A 20,575-nucleotide genomic window follows, 5' to 3' on the forward strand; every position below is an offset into this window, starting at 1 on the left:
ATTCAGGCGGGTGCGCCGGCGCATCACAGGTACGAGGTACTCATGAAGGTCAGCCGCCTTGCTGCCGAGTACCTGGTAGCCAAAGGTGTGCTCCCTCCGGCATCGTTGCAGGGGGCGGTGGTGTTGGGTGGGGCTAGATGTCGCCTAAGCATCTGTTGCTGACAACATGTTGATGACAAGGTAACCAATGGAGGAGCTATGGGCCATGGTTGGGCAAGCAAGCTAGAGCAGAGCACATAATTTTTTTGCACGCATGACCTATTTCTCTCCCAGGCACACTAATTTGAATCATGGTGGATTGTGGTGGAAAAGCTAACTGAGAGCATGTTTGAATAAGAGCTGCAACTCTTGCACGGGTGGTCGAAAAGCTGGTCAAGAGCGAGTTTGAGTAGCAGCTGCAACTTTAGCACTCTGAATTCCCTGAGCTCCCCTCTGGCCTAAGACATCGTTCTACCTTCGTACAATCAATTTTAATAGAAAGTGGTTGTTTGTGTAAACACAAGGTGTAGATTGTATTGTAGCAAAGAAATTTTTCTTTTGAAATTAATATGATGTGTGACTATGCCGGTAGAATAGATAACCATTTCAACTCGAGTGCAAATATAAGTGAGCTTGTGTGCAGTCATTACTAAATGTGTAATATTAGCACGGATATTTCTTAAGTGTAGCATATGCCACCAGTTTGATTTGATTTGGATTAATATATTATTTATATACTCATTGAAATATTATGTTCATGAGGAATTGATTTGAATGCATATAATTTTATGATCCCGTTGCAACGCACGGGCCCTTGTGCTAGTATAGCTAAAAACATAAACACGATGTACACAGCCATAGAGTACCGAGCGACCAAGGGCTCACAGGGACGAATTAAAGGTCTCAACCACAGACTGACTAATAGATACTTGTATGGAGGTTCACCAAATATTATCTTGATGTGATGTGATCAAGTGATATGGTAGATGTGTACCTGAAAACCAAATTAAGACAAGCCAAGAAACGCAAGAGTGACTAAAATGAATTATTCAACTAAGACAATCAGAGCCATAAGAACAACATAATAATTAACAATAAATATTATTGATATAAGAATAGAGTTGAAACCTTGACCAATGTGGGACTGAAACCAAAGATCTCAATAAGCAAGCTGCACTATTCATGAGCTAACGGGACTGAAACCAAAGATCTCAATAAGCAAGCTGCACTATTCATGAGCTAACGGTTCTCAATGAACTCATTTCGGAACTAGCTGCTCGATACGGTCCCTCTCTCTGGACTAGGAGAAAGTTTAGCCATCGGACTAGCACACAAGCTAATGGTTCTCACCGGGCTTGCTCTGGAATTAGCCGCTCGTGAGCAGTTTCTCACCGGCTTAGTTATGAAAATAGAACATGCGATGTTTTTTAACATGGATGCTTGGTTTTTTCTTTAACAATAACTTGCTCAAGACACAAAACAGTGTTGCAATTTTTTCATTCATGATGCTTGCTGTTTTTTTAACATGAGGGTGCCTTGGATGGGGCCCAATCATTGATACGTTCAAGGCACAGAAATGTAAATAAGAGACAATGTTAGGAAAGAAGAATGTTTTGCCCATACACTAACCAGAGATTGACTAGCTCCAACATCCAGTTATAGGGTGATAAACAGTTCTAGTGCGCAGATATCCCGATATTTCTACACAGGAATGGATGGCACAGAGTGTAGGTGTGGCTGCACCATGGTCCCAAGCAACATTCTCAGTGGACAGAGATATCAAATCGAAGAACCGAGTAATCTGAACTGAACCAATTTCCAAAGAAAATCTCAATCAAATGAGGACAAATATTCATACAATGGTCAACAATATAGAAACAACGGTTCGTCATGCACTTGAGTTAACCTCGACATTCAACTGATGAATCAAAATCAATACCAAAAAACCCCAAACATGCAGACGAAGCCACACTCAGGAATGTTAATACATAATAATAGAATAACAGGGATACTTATGAATCCCACCAAGCACTCACAGTTCTACCTTGAGTCAACTACCTAAAATATATGCACATATTCCTACACACACTACTGAATTAAACACCTACCAGAATGGCACAAAGCAGATTTAAACACCTATCAAAGACATCCAGCGGATGGTTTGCCATCAACCAAGAACATAACAGTTCATGTTAACCTTTACACTGCCCTGATCTAACTGGATTCTTTCTACCTTATTTATTTATGTATAGTAAATATATATTAACAATTTCTACTAAGCTATATATTTTCCTGCTTGCAGCTACCATGACACGGCTGCAGGTCCGTAACGACCAGACATAGTTGTTAAACCTGATCAAATATAACAGTTAGAAGTCACTAACTAGAGCTAGGATTACTGTCCACAAAACAAAACCACCAATCCTATGTAAACAGGGCTTCATTAGATGGAACAAGAATATATGGTGAAGTTATTAGCTAATTAATCTCATAATATACATAAATCCTTCATACTGAAAGAACCAGTCTGTGTATGGGCAAAACATTCATAGTCTGCAGTCCTGCGAAGACTATTGGACAGGAACTGAACAGCTAGAAGCTACTGCTCACAGTACTAATTTCTTGGCAACACCTGCATGGACAAGTCATTTCGAAAGTTCAAAAAGGCATGGACCAAGTAAAATGGCATAAGATGGAACTAGACCAAGCAGCGTAATGATGGGAAGATGAACTAGATAAACTCTATGACTATGAGAACATATGCAGATTTCTGTTTACATAATCAGAAACTCAAGTGTGTTGTTATTTTAAGAGTAGCCTCTAAAATCATATAATTGTTTATGCGAAGGTGAGCTAGGTAAACTCTATGACTATAAGAACAGATGCATATTTCTTTTTACATAATCAGATACTCTAAATGTTTTGTTGTTTTAAGAGTAGCCTCTAAAATCATATAATTGTGTATGATAGAGTAAAATGAAAGATGCTTTAACGAAGATGCAACTATGACTATTAGCTACAAGTAATGGGAAATTCCAGGAAAGTGTGCTTCTGCTCCCGAGCGGGTGAACAGTAAAATAAAAAAAATCAAAATTAGTTCAAAAAATTCTGATTTTTTTTTTGTGATAAACATTGACAAAAGTTTTAAGTGCTTGCAAAAATTCTTCATGAAATCACATTCCGATAAGGTGTGGTAAAAAAAACAAATTCAGTGCTCCAAAATTCTTTTGAAAGTAGCTTTTCCAGAGTATCAATTTTGTTTTTTTTTGCCACGCCTTGTAGGAATGTGATTTTATGACGAAATTTTGCAAGCACTTAAAAATTCTGTCAATGTTTATCACAAATAAAATTCAGATATTTTTGAATTTATTTTGCATTTTTTTCGATTTTACTGTTCACCCGAGCTCATTTGAGCTCAGGCTCAAAAACTTTGCGTCCGAAATTCCAAGGTTATTTTCTGATGAAAACCACTGAAATTTCATTCTCAAAATCAAAATGTCTTGGAAAAAATACAGTGAATAATCACATTTAACCTTTTTATACTGAATTATTATTTCTTAAATTTTACTTTTTTTTACTATCACCATAAACTGAATTTGAGCTCTTATCATACATCAGTGAAGTAAATTGAGGATTGCATGTAGAACTTTTTTGGGAACTTATTCATGTTAGTTGTTTCCTGAAGTAAAGATGTTGTAGTTGGTAGAGGCTAGGGTTCTACCAGGTCTCGGACGTAGGTTGTAGGGGTGGAAGTGCGGGCTGCAAGGTTGGGGACGCCGGCGCCGGCGGTTGGGCGCCGGCGCGGCGTGAGAGAGAGAGAGAGAGGCGGCTAGGGTTTGGGGCTCTCGTCTCCTGAGGGAGACGACAACAGAATATACTGTTTATTGTCTGCTTAATATCGAAGGGGTACATGTGTTTATATAGGAGGACAGCCTCCACTAAACCCTAGATAACTTTGACTCTAACTTGGACTCTAATATAACTTGGACTCTAAGATAGGTAAGATAACTTGGGCTAAGCCCGTAATTAACCCTGCCCATTGGGCCTCCTCCATTGGTACGTTGTACCGGTCATAACATCTCTCCCCGCCTTCTCAAACAGCTCGTCCTCGAGCTGAACATCTGGAAACTGCTGGCGGAAATCGTCGAGCTTCTCCCAAGTCGCTTCCTCCTCTGGCAGGCCGGTACACTGTACCAAGACATGCCAGACGCCGTGACGCTGCTGCGCCTGCAGCACCTTCGCCACCTGTGCGGAAGCTGGAAGGAGGCGGCCATCCGAAGTAGGAGGAAGGGCCGGCGTCGCTACAGGAGGGTCCCCGCGGTAGGCCTTCAGTAAGCCGACATGGAAGACGTCGTGGAGGCGAGAACCAGCTGGCAGCTCCAAGCGGTATGCGAGTGTGCCGACACACTCCAGCACACGAAAGGGACTGGCGTAGCAAGGTCCCAATTTGCGCTTGGAGCGCGGGTCCAGAGACTGCGTGGTCCTGTGGAGGAGGCGCAGCCACACCCAATCGCCCATCGCGAACTCCGCCTCGCGATGATGAGCATCGTAGTACTTCCGAGCCAGCTGCTGTGCTTGGAGAAGACGCTGGCGTGCCTCATCCAGAATGTCGTCGCGGGTGCGGAGTAAGTCGCCCGCCGTCTCGGACCGAGCCGTCCCAGGCTCGTAAGGGAGCATCGCCGGAGGTGGGCGCCCGTAGACCACCTCGAAAGGCGTGGTGCGCAGGGCGGAGTGATAGGAGGTGTTGTAGCAGTACTCCGCCCACGCCAACCAGTCCACCCAAGCTCGTGGACGATCACCAGTAACACAGCGCAGGTACATGGCGATCACCTTGTTGACCACCTCGGATTGGCCGTCTGTCTGAGGGTGGAACGCCGTGCTCATGCGGAGCTTCACACCCGCCAGTCGAAAGAGATCCCGCCAGACATGTCCCGTGAACACGGGATCACGATCGCTGACGATGGACGACGGAAAACCGTGGAGGCGGACGATGCCGTCGAAGAAGGCCCGCGCCACGGAGGCGGCTGTATATGGATGACCCAGGGCGATGAAGTGCGCGTACTTGGAGAAGCGGTCAACCACTGTGAGGATGACGGACTTGCCGCCCACCTTGGGAAGGCCCTCGATGAAGTCCATGGAAATATCCGCCCACACCTGGGAGGGTACGTCCAGCGGCTGCAGTAGACCCGCGGGTCGTAGTGTCTCCGTCTTGTTCCGCTGGTACGTCACGCACGACCGCACCTAGTCGCGGACCATCGCGCCATCACCGGGGATGTAAAAATCAACACGGAGACGATGGAGAGTCTTCTGCACGCCCTCGTGCCCTGCAGAGTGCGCCAAGGTCAGGACCTGGTGGCGCAGGTCGCCATGGTCGGGCACGAAGATGCGGCGGCCATGTAGGAGCAGCCCCTCGTCCAAGCGCCAGGGCGCGTCCAGCTCGCCAGCGTCAAGGCGCTGGCGCAGGCCCTGGGCGTCCACGGCCGTCGAAGTTGCCCGACGAATGTCGTCGATGAAGGCGAAAGATGGCCCGGAGCGAATGCACATGATAGTGCCAGCCATGGCGACGTCGTCCGCGACATCCTCAGTGTCGCGGCGGGACAAGGCGTCGGCGACCGTGTTGAGACGGCCGGGGCGGTACTCAACGGTGAAGTCGAAGCCAAAGAGCTTGCTGATCCACTAGTGTTGCGGAACTGTGGAGAGGCGCTGGTCCAGCAAGAACTTGAGGCTGTAGTGGTCCGTGCGCACACGGAATGACCGGCCCCAAAGATAAGGCCGCCAGTGGCGCACCAACTGAACCAGCCCAATAAGCTCGCGCTCGTAGGCCGCGAGCTTGTGATGGCGAGCGGCGAAGGGGCGGCTGAAGAAGGCGAGCGATCCCTCACCCTGGTGAGGACGGCGTCGAAGCCGATGCCAGAGGCGTTGCAGTCCACCATGAACGGCATATCAAAGTCCGGCATCTGGAGGACGGGTCCCGTCGTGAGCGCCCGCTGGAGAACCTCGAATGCCGTAGTCGCCTCCTCGTCCCAGGAGAAGGCGTCGCGTCGAAGGAGACGCGTCAGTGGCGCGGCGATGAGGCCGAAGTCCCGGATGTACTTCCGGTAGTAGCCGGCGAGGCCCAAGAAGCCGCGGAGCGCCCGCAGTGACCGCGGGATCGGCCACGCGGCGACGGCGGCGACCTTGTCCGCGTCCATCGCTACCCCGTCCGCCGAGATGACGTGCCCCAGGTACGCGACGGAGGTCGTGCCGAACGAGCACTTCGAGCGCTTGAGGTGAAGACGATGCGCTCGAAGCTCGTTGAAGATGATGGCCACGTGTTGTAGGTGCTCCGCCCAAGATGCACTATAGATGAGAATGTCATCAAAGAAAACAAGCACAAAGCGGCGCAAGTATGGGCTGAGCACGTCGTTCATCAGGGCCTGGAAGGTCGCTGGCGCGTTGGAGAGGCCGAACGGCATCACCAGGAACTCGAAGTGGCCATGGTGAGTGCGGAACGCCGTCTTCTCGATGTCGTCAGGGTGCATGCGCACCTGATGGTAGCCCGAGCGAAGGTCGAGCTTGGTGAAGAAGCGCGCTCCGTGTAGCTCGTCCAAGAGCTCATCCACGACGGGGATGGGGAACTTGTCCTTGGACGTCAGGGCGTTGAGGGCGCGGTAGTCGATGCAGAAGCGCCATGTGCCGTCGGGCTTGCGCACAAGGAGCACCGGGGCGGAGAACGACGATGTCGAAATCCGGATGATGCCCTGCGCGAGCATGACCGCCACCTAACGCTCGAGCTCGTCTTTCTGCAGCTGAGGGTACCGGTACGAACGCACGGCTACAGGTGCCGTGTCCGGCAGCAGGTGGATGCGGTGGTCACAGGGCCGCGCGGGAGGGAGGCCCTGTGGCTCGTCAAAGATGTCGCTGTGCTGCTGCAGGAGGTCGGCCAGGAGGGGATGCGCCTCGTCTAGTGCGGCCGCCATCAACTGGAGCTGTGGAGTCACGACGCCGGAGCCGCCGATGCCTGTCCACTGAACGCGACGGACGCCCTCGCGCCAGAAGATGAGGGACAGCACATCGAGGTCCCAAAGGATGGGGCCGAGAATGGACAGGAAGTCGATGCCGAGGATGAAGTCGTAGCAGCCCAGGTCGATGCCGACGCAGTCGATGGAGAACGTCTCGTCGCCGATGAGGACGGAACCTGCCGCGCCACCCCCTGGCAAGCAAGGCGGTCCCCGTTGGCGGCGGTGACGCTGAACTCGGACAGGAAGTTGTGCGTCGAACCCGTGTCCACGAGCGCGGTGAGACGCTCCCCGTTGATCGTCATCGGAAGCAGCATCGTCTTTGCCGTCTTGATGCCAGCCATGGCATGAAGGGAGACGACGAAGGCGGTCGCGTCGACCGGCCCGTAGGTCGTGACGCCGGCCTCGGAGACTGTGGTGGCGTCGAGCTCCGCGATGAGGGCCTCCACCTCCGCGTCGTCGACGGTCTCCAAGTAGAACAGGCGGGCGCACGTATGACCCGGCGCATACGGCTCGTCGCAGTTGAAGCACAGGCCCTTGCGGCGCCGCTCGAGCTGCTCGGCCGACGTCAAGCGCCGGAAGGTGCGTGTCGGCGCGGGGGCAGCCGCAGTAGCGGCCGGCAGGGCGGGGCATGTCGGGGTGGCGGCCGCCGGGGCAGGGCGGGTCGGGGGACGCGTGCCGCGGCCCGGGAACGCCTGCTGCAGGGCGTTGGCGCGCTGCTCGTACGCGCGTGCGTAATACATGGCCGTCTGCAGGTCCTGGGGGTCGCGCATCTCGACGTCGATGCGGATGTGGTCGGGAAGGCCTCCGACGAAGAGCTCGGCGCGTTGGCGAGCCGTGACGTCAGGCGCATGGTAGGCCAACGTCTGGAAGCGGTCAGCGAAGTCCTGCACCGAGGTGGTGAAGGGAAGGCGACCGAGCTCGGCCAAGCGGCTCCCACGTATGGGGGGCCGAACCGGAGGAGACACAGGTCGCGAAAGCGCTCCCACGGAGGCATCCCGCCCTCGTCCTGCTCGAGGGCGTAGTACCAAGTCTGGGCGGCGCCACGGAGGTGGTAGGAGGCGATCCACGTGCGGTCGGACGCCATGGTCCGCTGCCCCCTAAAAAACTGGTCGCACTGATTGAGCCAGTTCAGGGGGTCGACGGTGCCGTCGTAGGTGGCGAACTCCAGCTTGGTGAAGCGGGGTGGCTGTTGCACGTGTGGCGAGGCCGCGTAGGTGCCCTCGTGACGACCCAGCGCGGCGGAAGGCGAGTGCTGCGACACCACGGAGCTCCCGGGGTACGGATCAGTGTACCTGCCGAACCCCCCGAAGGTGGGGGCGGGTGGCTGCAACACCGTCGGCTGTAGTGGCGCCGTCGTGTAGGTCGGCGTGAAAATCCACGTCGGTAGCGGGGACGGCGACGGCGGCCACCGGACCTGGGTGATCGGCAGGCCCTGGGGCGCGACAGTGGCCGGGGGCGGTGGCGCGAAGGGCGCCGCCGGCGGAGGCGGTGGTGGCGGGGTTGCGTACGGAGCCTGGAGGAAAGTCCGGAGGTTCGAGACCGCCAGGTTGGGGTCGCGGATCGCCGAGGACATCGCCGCCGGGGAGAGGACGGGGGCGGGTTCGGCCGCCAGGGCCGCGGGACCGGAGGCGGCCGGCGGCGGCGGCTGCTGCGAGGTGGCGGGGGTGGTGGGAAGGTCCGACAAACTCATCGAACCCAAGCTACCTGATACCAAATTGGTAGAGGCTAGGGTTCTACCAGGTCTCGGACGTAGGTTGTAGGGGTGGAAGTGCGGGCTGCGAGGTTGGGGACGCCGGCGCCGGCGGTTGGGCGCCGTCGCGGCGTGAGAGAGAGAGAGAGAGGCGGCTAGGGTTTGGGGCTCTCGTCTCCTAAGGGAGACGACAACAGAATATACTGTTTATTGTCTGCTTAATATCGAAGGGGTACATGTGTTTATATAGGAGGACAACCTCCACTAAACCCTAGATAACTTGGACTCTAATATAACTTGGACTCTAAGATAGGTAAGATAACTTGGGCTAAGCCCGTAATTAACCCTGCCCATTGGGCCTCCTCCGTTGGTACGTTGTACCGGTCATAACACTTGCCACATCCTGGGATGTTCACTAATCCTCTTGTAACGATGCTGTAATAGCCTCTTAGGAGGATGTAACCCCCCCCCCCCCTTCTTTTCAATACAATGAAACGCAAAGGCTTTTTGCGTTTTCTTGAAAAATGAAGTAAAGATGTCTGATTGAGGGTGACGTCATGCCATTATTCAGATTATGCAGAACAATTTTGTTTCGTTTGACTATTATTGATGTGTTATCTTCCACCTTTTTCGTAGAAGTTTAGAACAGACAAAAATTTCCAAGCTACTCTACATTTACTTGATGCAAGGAAATAAAGGACAATCCATATAGAGAAACCATGGTTTGGAGAAATCTAGTAAACTATATCAAATGCAGTGCATACTCTACAACTATTTACTTAAGACATCTGATGTAAACATAGGAGTTCCACACAAGAAGGTTCTAGCAGAATCCATGGCAACGAAAATAGAAACTACTCATATTTAAGACTAAACGTACTTACGTATCCACAATCATTGATTGCTTGCTCCGTAAAAACTCTCTTGGTCGCATTCCTTTCCGTTGGTAAAGTATGAATCTCCTACACGGGGTTAAAGTCAGTCATCAGAAAGTATGAACGACAAATAAATTTGACTATCGAAGTAAAATTTAGAAAGCCGAAATGTAGGCAGTTATACTAGTGTAAGAAATAAGCTTAGGAACTAAAAAAATAAATGTTGGGACACAAAAGGGAACATTTCAATCTAGCAAACAGCTTATGAAGGCTGGCAAACAAAATTTAGACAGAACATTTTTTTTGTGGAAGTTAGACATGACACATTAGCCTAATTTCTAAGATAAAATCCGTAAAGAATTAGGTATCCCAGATATTCGAATGATTCCTTCCAAAGGATATGTATTTATATCCTTGTCAAGTACGAGGAACAAAGTTTGACATACATTTGACAAACAAAGATAATGCATGGGGCCGGGCCATCCAAAGTTAAAGCATGCCAGTAAATTGATCAGCTAAAAGAGAAGATAACAAATGGGCCAGCAAAAACTTATTATTTGAAAACTAAAAGTTCATTTAAATATTTCAACTAAACTTGAAGAAATGTTTAACATATCATGAAAAATGAAGACGAAAGATGGGAGAAAAGACAGTTACCTATGTGCAACTTGGCAATGTGCGATATCTTATTCCATTCAGAACTGCCTTTTTCACTAATCTGCTTCACCAACTCTGGATAGCAGCCCATAACGTGGATACATTGCAGGGAAGATGGCAGATCAGGAAGCGATTGTAACTTCCCCTTCCCAGCACCAGATAGGAGCAAGTACTTGAGATAGCATAGTTCGTTCATACGTAATGGAAGAGATTCCAGCGAGTTGGCACTCAATATCTTCAGGGATCGGATCTCTTTGCTGTTCTGTAGAAGCCATCGCTCAGGTAAGTTCTTCATCTGGCTCCCATTATTAATCACCAATTCTTTGGTGTGGCGAAGATCCTTGAGTGGCTCAAGAAGCAATATGGACGGGAGATCAATTTCAAGATAGTCAATTTGCAAAGAGCCGGTAGGCATCACCATATGATCTTCTCCACCATCACCACTACCACTGGATACATGGAGAGGTAGGGACAACCCAACCTCTGCGAGCTTACTACAAGTGTTGATTTTCAGCTCAAAGAGGAACCGAAGGGAACCGAGCCCGTCCAATGATGAGAGATTCTGGCACCCCATTATCTCCATTAACTCCAGTGACTTGAGACTCTTGAACACATCTGCTGAGGGGAGGGATTTCAGACTTGGGCAGTTCTTCAGCGCCAGCTTAGAAAGAAATTCTAGTCCATGCAACGACTTAAGCAGTAAACATTCCATGTCGCCACACTGCATGAGAGTTAATTTTTCAAGTGATGGAGGAAGGATCTTATCTCTGATTTCACTTGATGTCCTCAGCTTTGGACATTTCCCAATCTCGAGTTCTCTAAGCTCATTCATTTCTTTGAATGTTAAGGGTACAAACACCAGCTCTTCGCATGTTGTGATACGTAGGATACGGATGGTTTTAATGTACTGTCCCTGTGCTAGAACACTTTCATCAAGTGAAGTTAAACTTGGACACATATTGACACGGATGCGCAGCAATTCAGATGAATCTGCCCTACCGTCCTCGCTACATGGCCCGCCAATCCTTGGAAGTTTGGTCAACCCAACATCATGTATTTCCAAATACACCAAACTGGGAGGTAGAACAGGCAATTCAATCAGTTCAGGGCAAGATCTTACGATGAGAGTATGGAGACTTGCAGGTAGAGATCCGTTAATATAAAATGGACAATTTGGTAGAGATGAGTCACTGCAGCCACAGCCAGAAACATGAGATGATTCACCAATCTCTTGTATGCTATAAAGGTGATGCAATGTAAGATGTTTCAGCAATGCAAGCTCTGCTAGTGATGGGAGATACTTCCAGTTTTCGCATCTGACCAGCTTCAGTGATATCAAGTTTTTGACAGAAAGTCTCTGAATCCATATTGGAGATCTTACACCACCATAACCAGAAACTGTAAGATCTCTAATGTTTTCATGTGGCTCACAATTATCAATAAGAAACTCATCGGTCCTGCTTTCTATTTTAGCACGTGCTGACCACTCCAGAGACAAAGAGTTGAGGTATTCCTTTTCATTCAACTTGGCATCATGAGCTTCCTCAGGATTCTCAACATTCTCAAGACCTTGCACTTGAAGTTCACGGAGATCTCTTAAGTTTCTGATTGCACTTATTCTGTTGCCCTCCTTTCCATGTACCCTGTAGTTCTGCAACTCCTGAAGAGAAGTGAGTCTTCCAATAGGGAACTCGCTACATTTGTAGAGCCTAGAGCTCACATATCGTAGATGATCAATGTTTCCCAGATACCTCACTTCTGTAGGTTGTTTCTGCCAGCCAATGGAGCAATTAACAACTGTTAGGTGATAGAGCTGGACAAGTCCACAGAATCCTTCTGTTGACAAGTTAGGTAGGTAGATGTAACGAAGGTGCTTCAAATCTGCAAGTCCAGAAAGATGAAATGTATTCTCCAAATTTAAGTGCAACAGACGCAAAGCTTTTGAGTTCTGTACAACATTCTCAATAGCATCAACCATATCCTTGTTGACCAAATGCTGACCTTCAAAGATAATAGTGCGCACATTTTTAAAGTGTGAGATTTTCTTGACCTCCTCAATAGATAAATGGTCAATACAAGGAATATGTATGTGTCGAACTGTATCCTTTTTGTTTTCCAACATGATAGGTTCACTTATTCTTGCACATTCACCAGAAGATACATGCCTTGCCAATTCATGCATTAAGTCATGCATTATGTAATACTCTTCTTTTCTTTGACTATATTGGAATATTTTGAATGTCATGTCAAAAAATGATTGTCTAGTTAACTGAGCCAAGATTTGCTCTCCAATGTCCTCAGGCCTTCTTGATTCATTTCCTGCTTGTGAGATCAGTCCTGAGCTCATCCACATCAGTACCAAATCTTTTTTCTTAAATTTACAGGCCTGTGGAAATATGCTGCAGTACCGAAAACAAATCTGAAGCTCTATTGGTAGGTGGTAGTAGCTTAATCTGTAAAGTTCCATCATACCCTTTTCAGTTCCTTTAAAATGTTCCAAATCACCCAAGAATCTGTCCCAATATTCCAAAGTCATATTACACTGCAAATGCCCGCTAACAACCTTAGTTAGCATGGGACATCCACCCAATTTTTTTGCAATTTTCTCTCCAAATAATTTTAAATCTACAAAATCTTGTGAATTCAGACCAGAGAAGACATGATGATTGAAGAGCTCAAGATTTTCACCTTCTTCTAGCCCTCCTATTTTCAAGCACTCCATGTCGATTCCCATGGCTTCTGCAGCCATATCAGCTACTGACTGCATTCGGGTTGTCAACAGAATTTTGCTCCCGCTCTTGCTATTCCTCAGAGGAGCAAATACCTTTTCCCATTCATCTTTACTCTTATCTTCCCAGACATCATCTAAAACAAGCAAAAACTTAGTATGCAAGTTCAGTTCCCTTTTGAGATCTTGTTGCAGTGCCTCCAAATGATTAGCTCTAGGTTTTTCCCATGTAGCAGATTCCAGTATTTTACTAGTCAGAGATGCTGCATCAAAGCTATCAGATACATGGACCCATATAACCTTGAAACGCTCCCTTACCACTTCTTCGCATATGCGTTGAGCCAAAGCAGTCTTCCCCATGCCACCATGACCAACCACTGAAAGAATAGGAACATGGACAGGAGTTATCACAATTTCAGAAGCTGCAGTTGATGTCTTGGTCAGCCATCTAAGTATCTCTTCCTTCTCATTTTCTCGTCCAACAAATTTAGATGCCGTCAAGGCCGAACCTGTCTCACGATCTTTGTTCATCCAATGTTCCTGCCGCTGGCTACCAGATGCAACCCCCTGGAGATGTTGTGTGACTCTGAGAATATCAGCAATATCTGTAGCAGCCTTGTCTATGCCCTCCACGGCAGCCCTCAGCCTCTTGATGGTGCCATGTTGAGTAAATTGTTTCAAATTCTTATCCAAGATTCCAACATGCTTGGCAGATCTGACGACTTTCTGCCTCATCTTAGCGAAGGAGGAGCCCGAGTCACTAACCTTGTAACCCTTCGCTTTCTCCTCTAGTTCGTAGTACTCAAGCTCATCGGTTGCATCCTCGGCCTCCTCTACCGCATCCCTGAGCTGCCATAGCCATGAATCCAGTGCACTGACCTGTTCTTTAAAAGACTCAGGGTTGGCAATGTCGAGCACAAGCTGGATATTTGGCATCAACTGGCGCAATCTTTTCTTGATATCCTGCATGCCCTCAGCCTTGAAGTACTTATTCAGGCATGTGAAAGCCTTGTTGATCCAGAAGGAGATGGCTGAGGTTGCCACCGACTTCCCGGCAAACACTAGTTCGGTGCTACTAGCCATATATTTTGTGTGTATCTGAGAGGAAGATATTCAGGGGATAATCACAGAATAGGGAGATGCATGTAAACTCTGGAGGAGAAGCTGCAATGGAGAAACAAGTTAAACCTATGGCGTGTATTGATGAAGTTGTTAAGGCCACAATAAAAGCATATGCATAAACACGGGGTACTCACATGCATTAGGGGGCCAAATGTGAGGCAACCAATTCCAATAGGGGGCACAATTGCGTTACGCCTTCCTTGAACGAGAAATTGTAGCACTGACATATTCAACCTGCATCTTCATTGGTCCTCAGCACTTAGCTATCTTGATGGCAACTGGAGTAGAAAAATATGATCGTTGAAACTTCATGGCTAATATTATAATGTTATTTAGTTGTCATGACAGGGATTGAACTAGATGACCAAGTTCATTGAAACCCCCTTTAAGCTTAGGCACTACTCCAGAGGTAGTGCCTATTTAATTTTCATGACAGAAAGTCAGAAACTGCACTAGATGGAGCAGTTTAATGAAACTTTCTTTAAGCCTAGGCACTACTCCAGAGGTAGAGAGCAATCCATTTGCATATAAAAGTAGCAACTTGCATATAGTTGGCCTGTTTTAGCTGAGTCTTGCGACTGCAAATTGTGTTATGCGTGGCTCAACAAGTATGAAGCTCTCGGTCAAAGGGATGGCCTCCCTATACCTCTGATTCCCCTGCTTCCTAGTAGCTGTAAGCCTGAAAAGAATAGGGGTGTTTTAACTAAATACGGATGACAACCTAGAGGGTTGGTGGCTCAGATCGCGAAAGCCGCTTCCGAAGACCACCAGGAAAAGTTCCGATTCACTAAGCATTCTTATTGCGCGGAAGCCTGCGGAAACAGAGGAATGCGAGAGTATATAGAAACGTGGCTCAGCAGCGATCTACCTCTCAATCTGTCAACCTCATTCTTGACGAGGTTAGACAGAATTGGGGATCTGCCGGAACAAGGTGTTTTTCATAGTTTTGTGAGAGATTAGTTTGTATTTTTCATTCGGTGTTATGGTGCTAGCCGGTACCATAGGTTTCTTTGCATTCTAGCTATTCTTGTCACATATTTCTGCCTTCTATAAAAATTTGGTACGCAATTTGCACTCTTAAGAAAGACTAAATACGGGAGAGCACACAAAAATTACACCCAATACGAACAGGGCAGTGGTGTGGTGCTCTTTCAACCCAATACGGGCGATAATGATACAGATGGAAGGATAATCAGCAGTATTATACTTCTGACATCCCTTACGCAATCCCAACAGAAGGAAAAGAAAGCGCAGTTACTTACTATTGATGTTAATACCAAAAAATCTGGAAGATATACCACAGATTCGTTTGAGTTGTCAGGAAAAGAAGAACTAATTTAGCGTGGTTCTGCTGCAGAAAATTGGAGCCCGCCCCCTTCCATATCTGATCTAGCGAATCAGGTATCTGCCTCGCAATCTTCTTTTTAAAAAAAAGGATCATCATCTTCGCCCAATTTGTACATAGTAGCCCAAAAAAAGTAATAAGAGGAACGAGTAATCAAAATCGCCGCACGGTTGCTTAGAACAAAACATTACTTGTAGTACCTGGGCACCGGCATTTGCAGTGGCGCGCTGCGACACAGCAGGTGCGGCTACAGGGCTACTCAGCTCGCGCGGTTGAACGGCGGCCACGGGCCCGTCGGCGCATCCGGGGCGACGATGGCAATGGTGCGGGTTTGGATGGGTTTGTGGATGGTGAAGCTGAACCAGATCCATACACGAGCACATCCGTTACCCACCAGATCCATACACGAGCACATCCATGAAAGTACTATTAGAACGTCCGCACGATTGCCCGCACGTTGATAAAGATACAATCTCTATATATCTTAGAGCATGCTTTAAAAAAAAATGTACTCCCTCCTACTCCTCCGGAAAAGTAGGATCGCACGAAGCGTTCAAGGGAGGCGACGAGGGTTCCCTTGCGCGCCGCCGGTGACGCCTCCGGTTCCCTCTCTCTCCGTCGGCCGCTCCGGCGGTGGGAGGGAGGGGGAACCTCGGGTCTGTTCGCTAGGTGGGTGTGTGGTAGGGTTAGGGGGGAGGGAGACGCCGTCAAGGCCGTTGCGGTGGTGTTGCGTCGGAATAAGTTTCTCCGGCTCCGTTCACGGTCAGGCGAGGCTTTTGCCTTCGTCTAGGAGCCAGCGGGGTTGGGAATCCCCGGATCTCGTCGAGGTCGCGGGCTATGGTGGCTGGAGGTCCATTGGCACTGGCCGTTTGGGTCCTCAGATGGGCGATGGATGCAGGGAGACGAAGACCCTTCTTCTTCCTTGTTGGTATGATTTGCTGATGATGTTCTTCTCCTTCCTCTGCGCTGATGCTGGTGGGAGATCCTTCTTTGTCTGGGCGGATGGCCCGGCCGTGGTGCTGGACCGGTCGGATGACTCGAGTTCTCTTCCTTCCGAAAGGGACACTTTTCGCGGTACTCAAAGCCAAAGATGACGACGGTTGTTGCAGGTGTGTTGGGTTGATGTCCATGCCCTTTTAGCGTTGGTGTCAAGTAAGGAGGAAACAGCGTGGCGGCAATTGTACCATGGTCGAAGATGATGACCTGCTTACGACTGGTTGCAGATCCTTCTGCTGCAGGGGTCTTCTCTCAAGATTCAGGGATGATGACACAGGGCTTCGGAGATCCTCTTGTTATGGTTGTCTTAGGTACTCTAGGTGTTCAAGGTCCTCCATGTTTGTGTTTCAGTGTGCTTGTAAGGGTCAACTTCATTGTATTGATTCATGATATGAATGAAAACAACTCTCAAAAAAAATATACTCCCTCCGTCCCAAAATAATGTCTCGAGCTTGGTACAACTTTGTTCTAGAGCTAGTATAAAATTGAGACACTTATTTTGGAACGGAGGGAGTATATAATATCTTAAAGCATCTATACTTGGCGTTCGGACACGCCTACAATCGTATCCAGATGGTCCCTTATAGCAACTCCAACTGGTCGACCCAAACGGAGGATGATTTTTTCCGTTTCTCGTCCATTTGGGTCGTCCGTCGGCTCTGTGTCCGCCCGGTCTATGATTTGGGTTGGCAGCGCGCCCAACGCGTCGATCCATATTTACCTGGGTGGCCGGCTAGTCGTCGATTTTTAAATATAAACATTTTGCATATTTTTTATAAGCAAATGAAGTTTCACAACCGAAAATAAAATATAGAAAAGTTTTACAAGCCCAATAAAAATTAAATTGTCTACAAAATACACATATTGGTTGCCAACATGATCTCACACATGCTCAATAAAATCATCTTGCAACTGAATATGAGTTTCCCAACCACACATTTCTTCAAATAATGCAAGTTAGAATCCAAAATAAGAGCAAAAGTGTTTGAAAAAGTAGATGCGACGGAGACGTATCAAGCGTCATTTTATTTTGTTGTTCTATGTTAGATGATATTCATAATCTTGTTTCTCATTAAAAAGTTATAAGAATTACCCTTAAAATGTTTGATTTGCATGTGTGATGTGTGTTGTACAACAACAGAAGTGATGTTGTAGTATTTGAATTATCATATTTTACTAGAACGTGGAAAGTTTATGAAATTTTTACACAGTACTGTCGTACAAATTAGTTACCATGTCATAAATTTTCATAATTGTTTGAGATACATAAGTACAAGTTTTAAGTAGATTGCTACACACTGTCTTGTTTAGATAGATTGTTGTCATAGTTTTGTTATCTACTTATCATATAGTTTTCATAGCTTATATTGGTAGATATAAATTGTGGAAATTATAATATACAGTACCTAATGTTTTAAAAATATTACAAAAGCACGGTGAAACGATGATATGACCTATCTCACGAGTTCTTTTCAAGTTTTAAAATTATTACAAAGCACGGTGAAACGATGATATGACCTATCTCACGAGTACCTAATGTTTTAAAATTATTACATATTGATTTACTTTTATGTGTATTGACCTATCTCACGAGTTCTTTTCAAGTTTTATGTGGATGAAGTGTTTGAGACTTAGGTGAAACGATGATATGAGAGGATTGAACGAGATACAAAAGCTCAAGCTTGGGGATGCCCAGGGCACCCCAAGTAAAATATCATAGCTACTTCATTTTATTTGATGTTTGAAATAAAATATCATATCTCATAATCTTTATTGAGAGAGAGGTTTCACATAGCTACTGAACTGTTTGACTACTCATTGATTTCACTTGTATCTTTTGAGAGTAGTTTGATCGAATTGCTCTAGTAATTCACTTATATCTTTTTAAGCACGGTGGTGCTGTTATTTAGAATAATATGCTCTCATGCTTCACTTAGATTATTTTGAGAGTTAGTAGAAACTTTGAAGAAATCCTCTCTTGTTTCACTTATATTATTTTCAGAGTTGAAAGTTTAAAAGAAACTTGTGCTCTCGTTCTTCACTTATATTTTGTTTAAGAGCTTGTTATTAGCAATGGCAATTTGCTTTAAATGAATTGGTCCCAAAGTGATAGATATCTAGGGGAGATATAATAAAAACTTTCATGAAGATCATTGGATGTTAAACTTGATTCTTTGCAATAGTTTTGCGATATAAACATAGTGATATGTGAGATGTGTTTATGAGTAATTATGCTTTAGTAAGAATATTGTTGTTAAGGATTGTGATTCCCTATGCATGCACATGAAGTAAATAATTATGCTATGAATTACATCCTACGTGTGTTGCATTATTCGATGTTAGTTATGTTTAATGTTTGCTTATGATGGTTTTCGTTTCTTGGTTGGGCGCTTCTCAATCTATTTGCTAGCTTTCATTTGTACTAAGCGGGAATGATGCTTGTGCATCCAAATCCTAAACCCAAATATATGCTAAATGAGTCACCATACCTACGTATATGTGATATCTTTGTGCCATTTTAAGTAAATTTGTATGTGCCAACTTTAATGTTCAAAATAAACTTATGTTTTGTGTGCCCGTACCGCGCTCATGAAGCGGCGTGGGGTGGCTGTATCTTCCATGTTAAATAGTTTATTCTCAAGATGAGGGTTTATTCACTTGTCATTGCACGATAGTATGGCGGTAATAGGGATGTAGTCCCGAAATGCAAAGAAAATTATTTTATGTTGTCAATTAATGAATTCCTTGAAAAGTGTTGGTATGGACGGTACCCGTGGATGCGGCTAGCCGTGGAGTGTGAAAGAATGGTGGAAAAAGAAATAAAATTAATTTTCAGTTTAGGAAACGCCTATGATTTGTTTAGCATGGAAGATATTGGGAACTCTTAGTCTTTTTCGTTGGGAGGAAAAGCATGCCACCTAAAATATTTTATCTCTCATATTTTTAAGCTTTGAGTTGTGGCACCTCTACAAATCTATGCTTCCCTCTGCGAAGGGCCTATCTATTTACTTTTATGCAATTTTTATTTTTGATTTGAGTCTCCAACTTCTCTTATAAAGCACCAACTACGGAACACCGTTATAAAACTTGAGAATTGGATGTAGCTAATATTTGGGTGTGTTGCATGAATGGATCAATGATTGAGCATAATGGGCTAGGGATATCGTTCTTTAGCGTTGATATTTGAAAGACTTGGGTGCTTGTTGATATGCTTGAGTATTAAAGTTTTCATGTCAAATTATAGACTATTGCTTTGAATCATCTACAAATCCATATGTCCATGCTACAAAATAAAAGAGTATATTATGAATATGATAGGTAGCATTCCCCATCAAAAATTCTGTTTTCAATTGCTACTTTATAATTATGAGTTTTATAAGAAAGAGTTTTTGTTATGATGCTAGAAAAAGTGATTAAAATTACCATTGATCAAACTTATGCACTATGATAGCATTCACACTTCATAAATTATTTCTTTTATCATTACCTACTCGAGGACGAGTGGTAATTAACCTTAGGTATGCTGATACATCTCCAACGTATATATAACTTATGAAGTATCCATGCCATGTTTATAACAATTCGGTATGCTTTTGGTATGATTTGAATGGAACTAACCCGGATTGACGTTGTTTTCAGCACAACTACCGTGGAGTTGTTTTTTGTGTAGAAATAAAACTTCTCCAAATGCAACAAAAATTTTGACGATTTTTTGGAACAAAAGAGGCACTAGAAGCTTCGTGGGAGGACGAGAAGGTGAAGGAGGTGGCCACTACCCACCAGGGCGCGCCAGAGGCCTTGCTCGTGGGCTGGTGCGTAGTGGGCACCTCGAGGCCCATCTTGACGTGAGACCGACGCCAAAAATTCCTATAAATACAGAAATCCCCAGAAATAACTCTAGATCAGAAGTTCCTCCTCCACAAGCCTCTGTAGCCACAAAAAACCAATCGGGAGCCTGTTCCGGCACCCTGTCGGAGGGGCAGATCAATACTGGAGGCCATCTTCATCATCCCTATGGACACCATGATGAGGAGGGAGTAGTCCACCCTCAGGGCTGAGGGTTTGTACCAGTAGCAATGTGTTTAATCTCTCTCTCTCTCTCTCGTGTTCTTAAAATGGCACGATCTTGATGTATCGCGTGCTTTGTTAATATAGTTAGATCATATGGTGTTTCTCCCTCTC

General features: G+C 46.3%; 1 protein-coding gene across 7 annotated transcripts; it reads right to left on the reverse strand.

Moving 5' to 3' along the window:
- Positions 1–721: 721 nt before the first annotated feature.
- Positions 722–15,856, reverse strand: LOC123403278 (disease resistance protein RGA2-like). 7 transcript variants are annotated; one of them, XM_045097228.1, is made up of 6 exons: positions 15,598–15,856; positions 15,315–15,472; positions 14,187–14,330; positions 10,203–14,094; positions 9,555–9,632; positions 1,952–2,611 (listed from the first exon to the last, which is right to left on the reverse strand). In XM_045097228.1, exons 4-5 carry the CDS (start codon positions 14,011–14,013, stop codon positions 9,565–9,567), a joined length of 3,879 nt encoding a protein of 1,292 aa, XP_044953163.1. In that variant the 5' UTR covers positions 14,014–14,094; positions 14,187–14,330; positions 15,315–15,472; positions 15,598–15,856; the 3' UTR covers positions 1,952–2,611; positions 9,555–9,564. The 7 variants fall into 7 exon arrangements, with proteins under 7 accessions (XP_044953168.1, XP_044953167.1, XP_044953166.1 ...); XM_045097233.1 differs by lacking the exons at positions 1,952–2,611; positions 15,315–15,472 and adding an exon at positions 722–973; XM_045097232.1 differs by lacking the exons at positions 1,952–2,611; positions 15,315–15,472 and adding an exon at positions 1,001–1,785.
- Positions 15,857–20,575: the final 4,719 nt, after the last annotated feature.

The sequence above is a fragment of the Hordeum vulgare genome, chromosome 6H, assembly GCF_904849725.1.
Source record: "Hordeum vulgare subsp. vulgare chromosome 6H, MorexV3_pseudomolecules_assembly, whole genome shotgun sequence".
Classification (NCBI taxonomy): Eukaryota; Viridiplantae; Streptophyta; class Magnoliopsida; order Poales; family Poaceae; genus Hordeum; species Hordeum vulgare.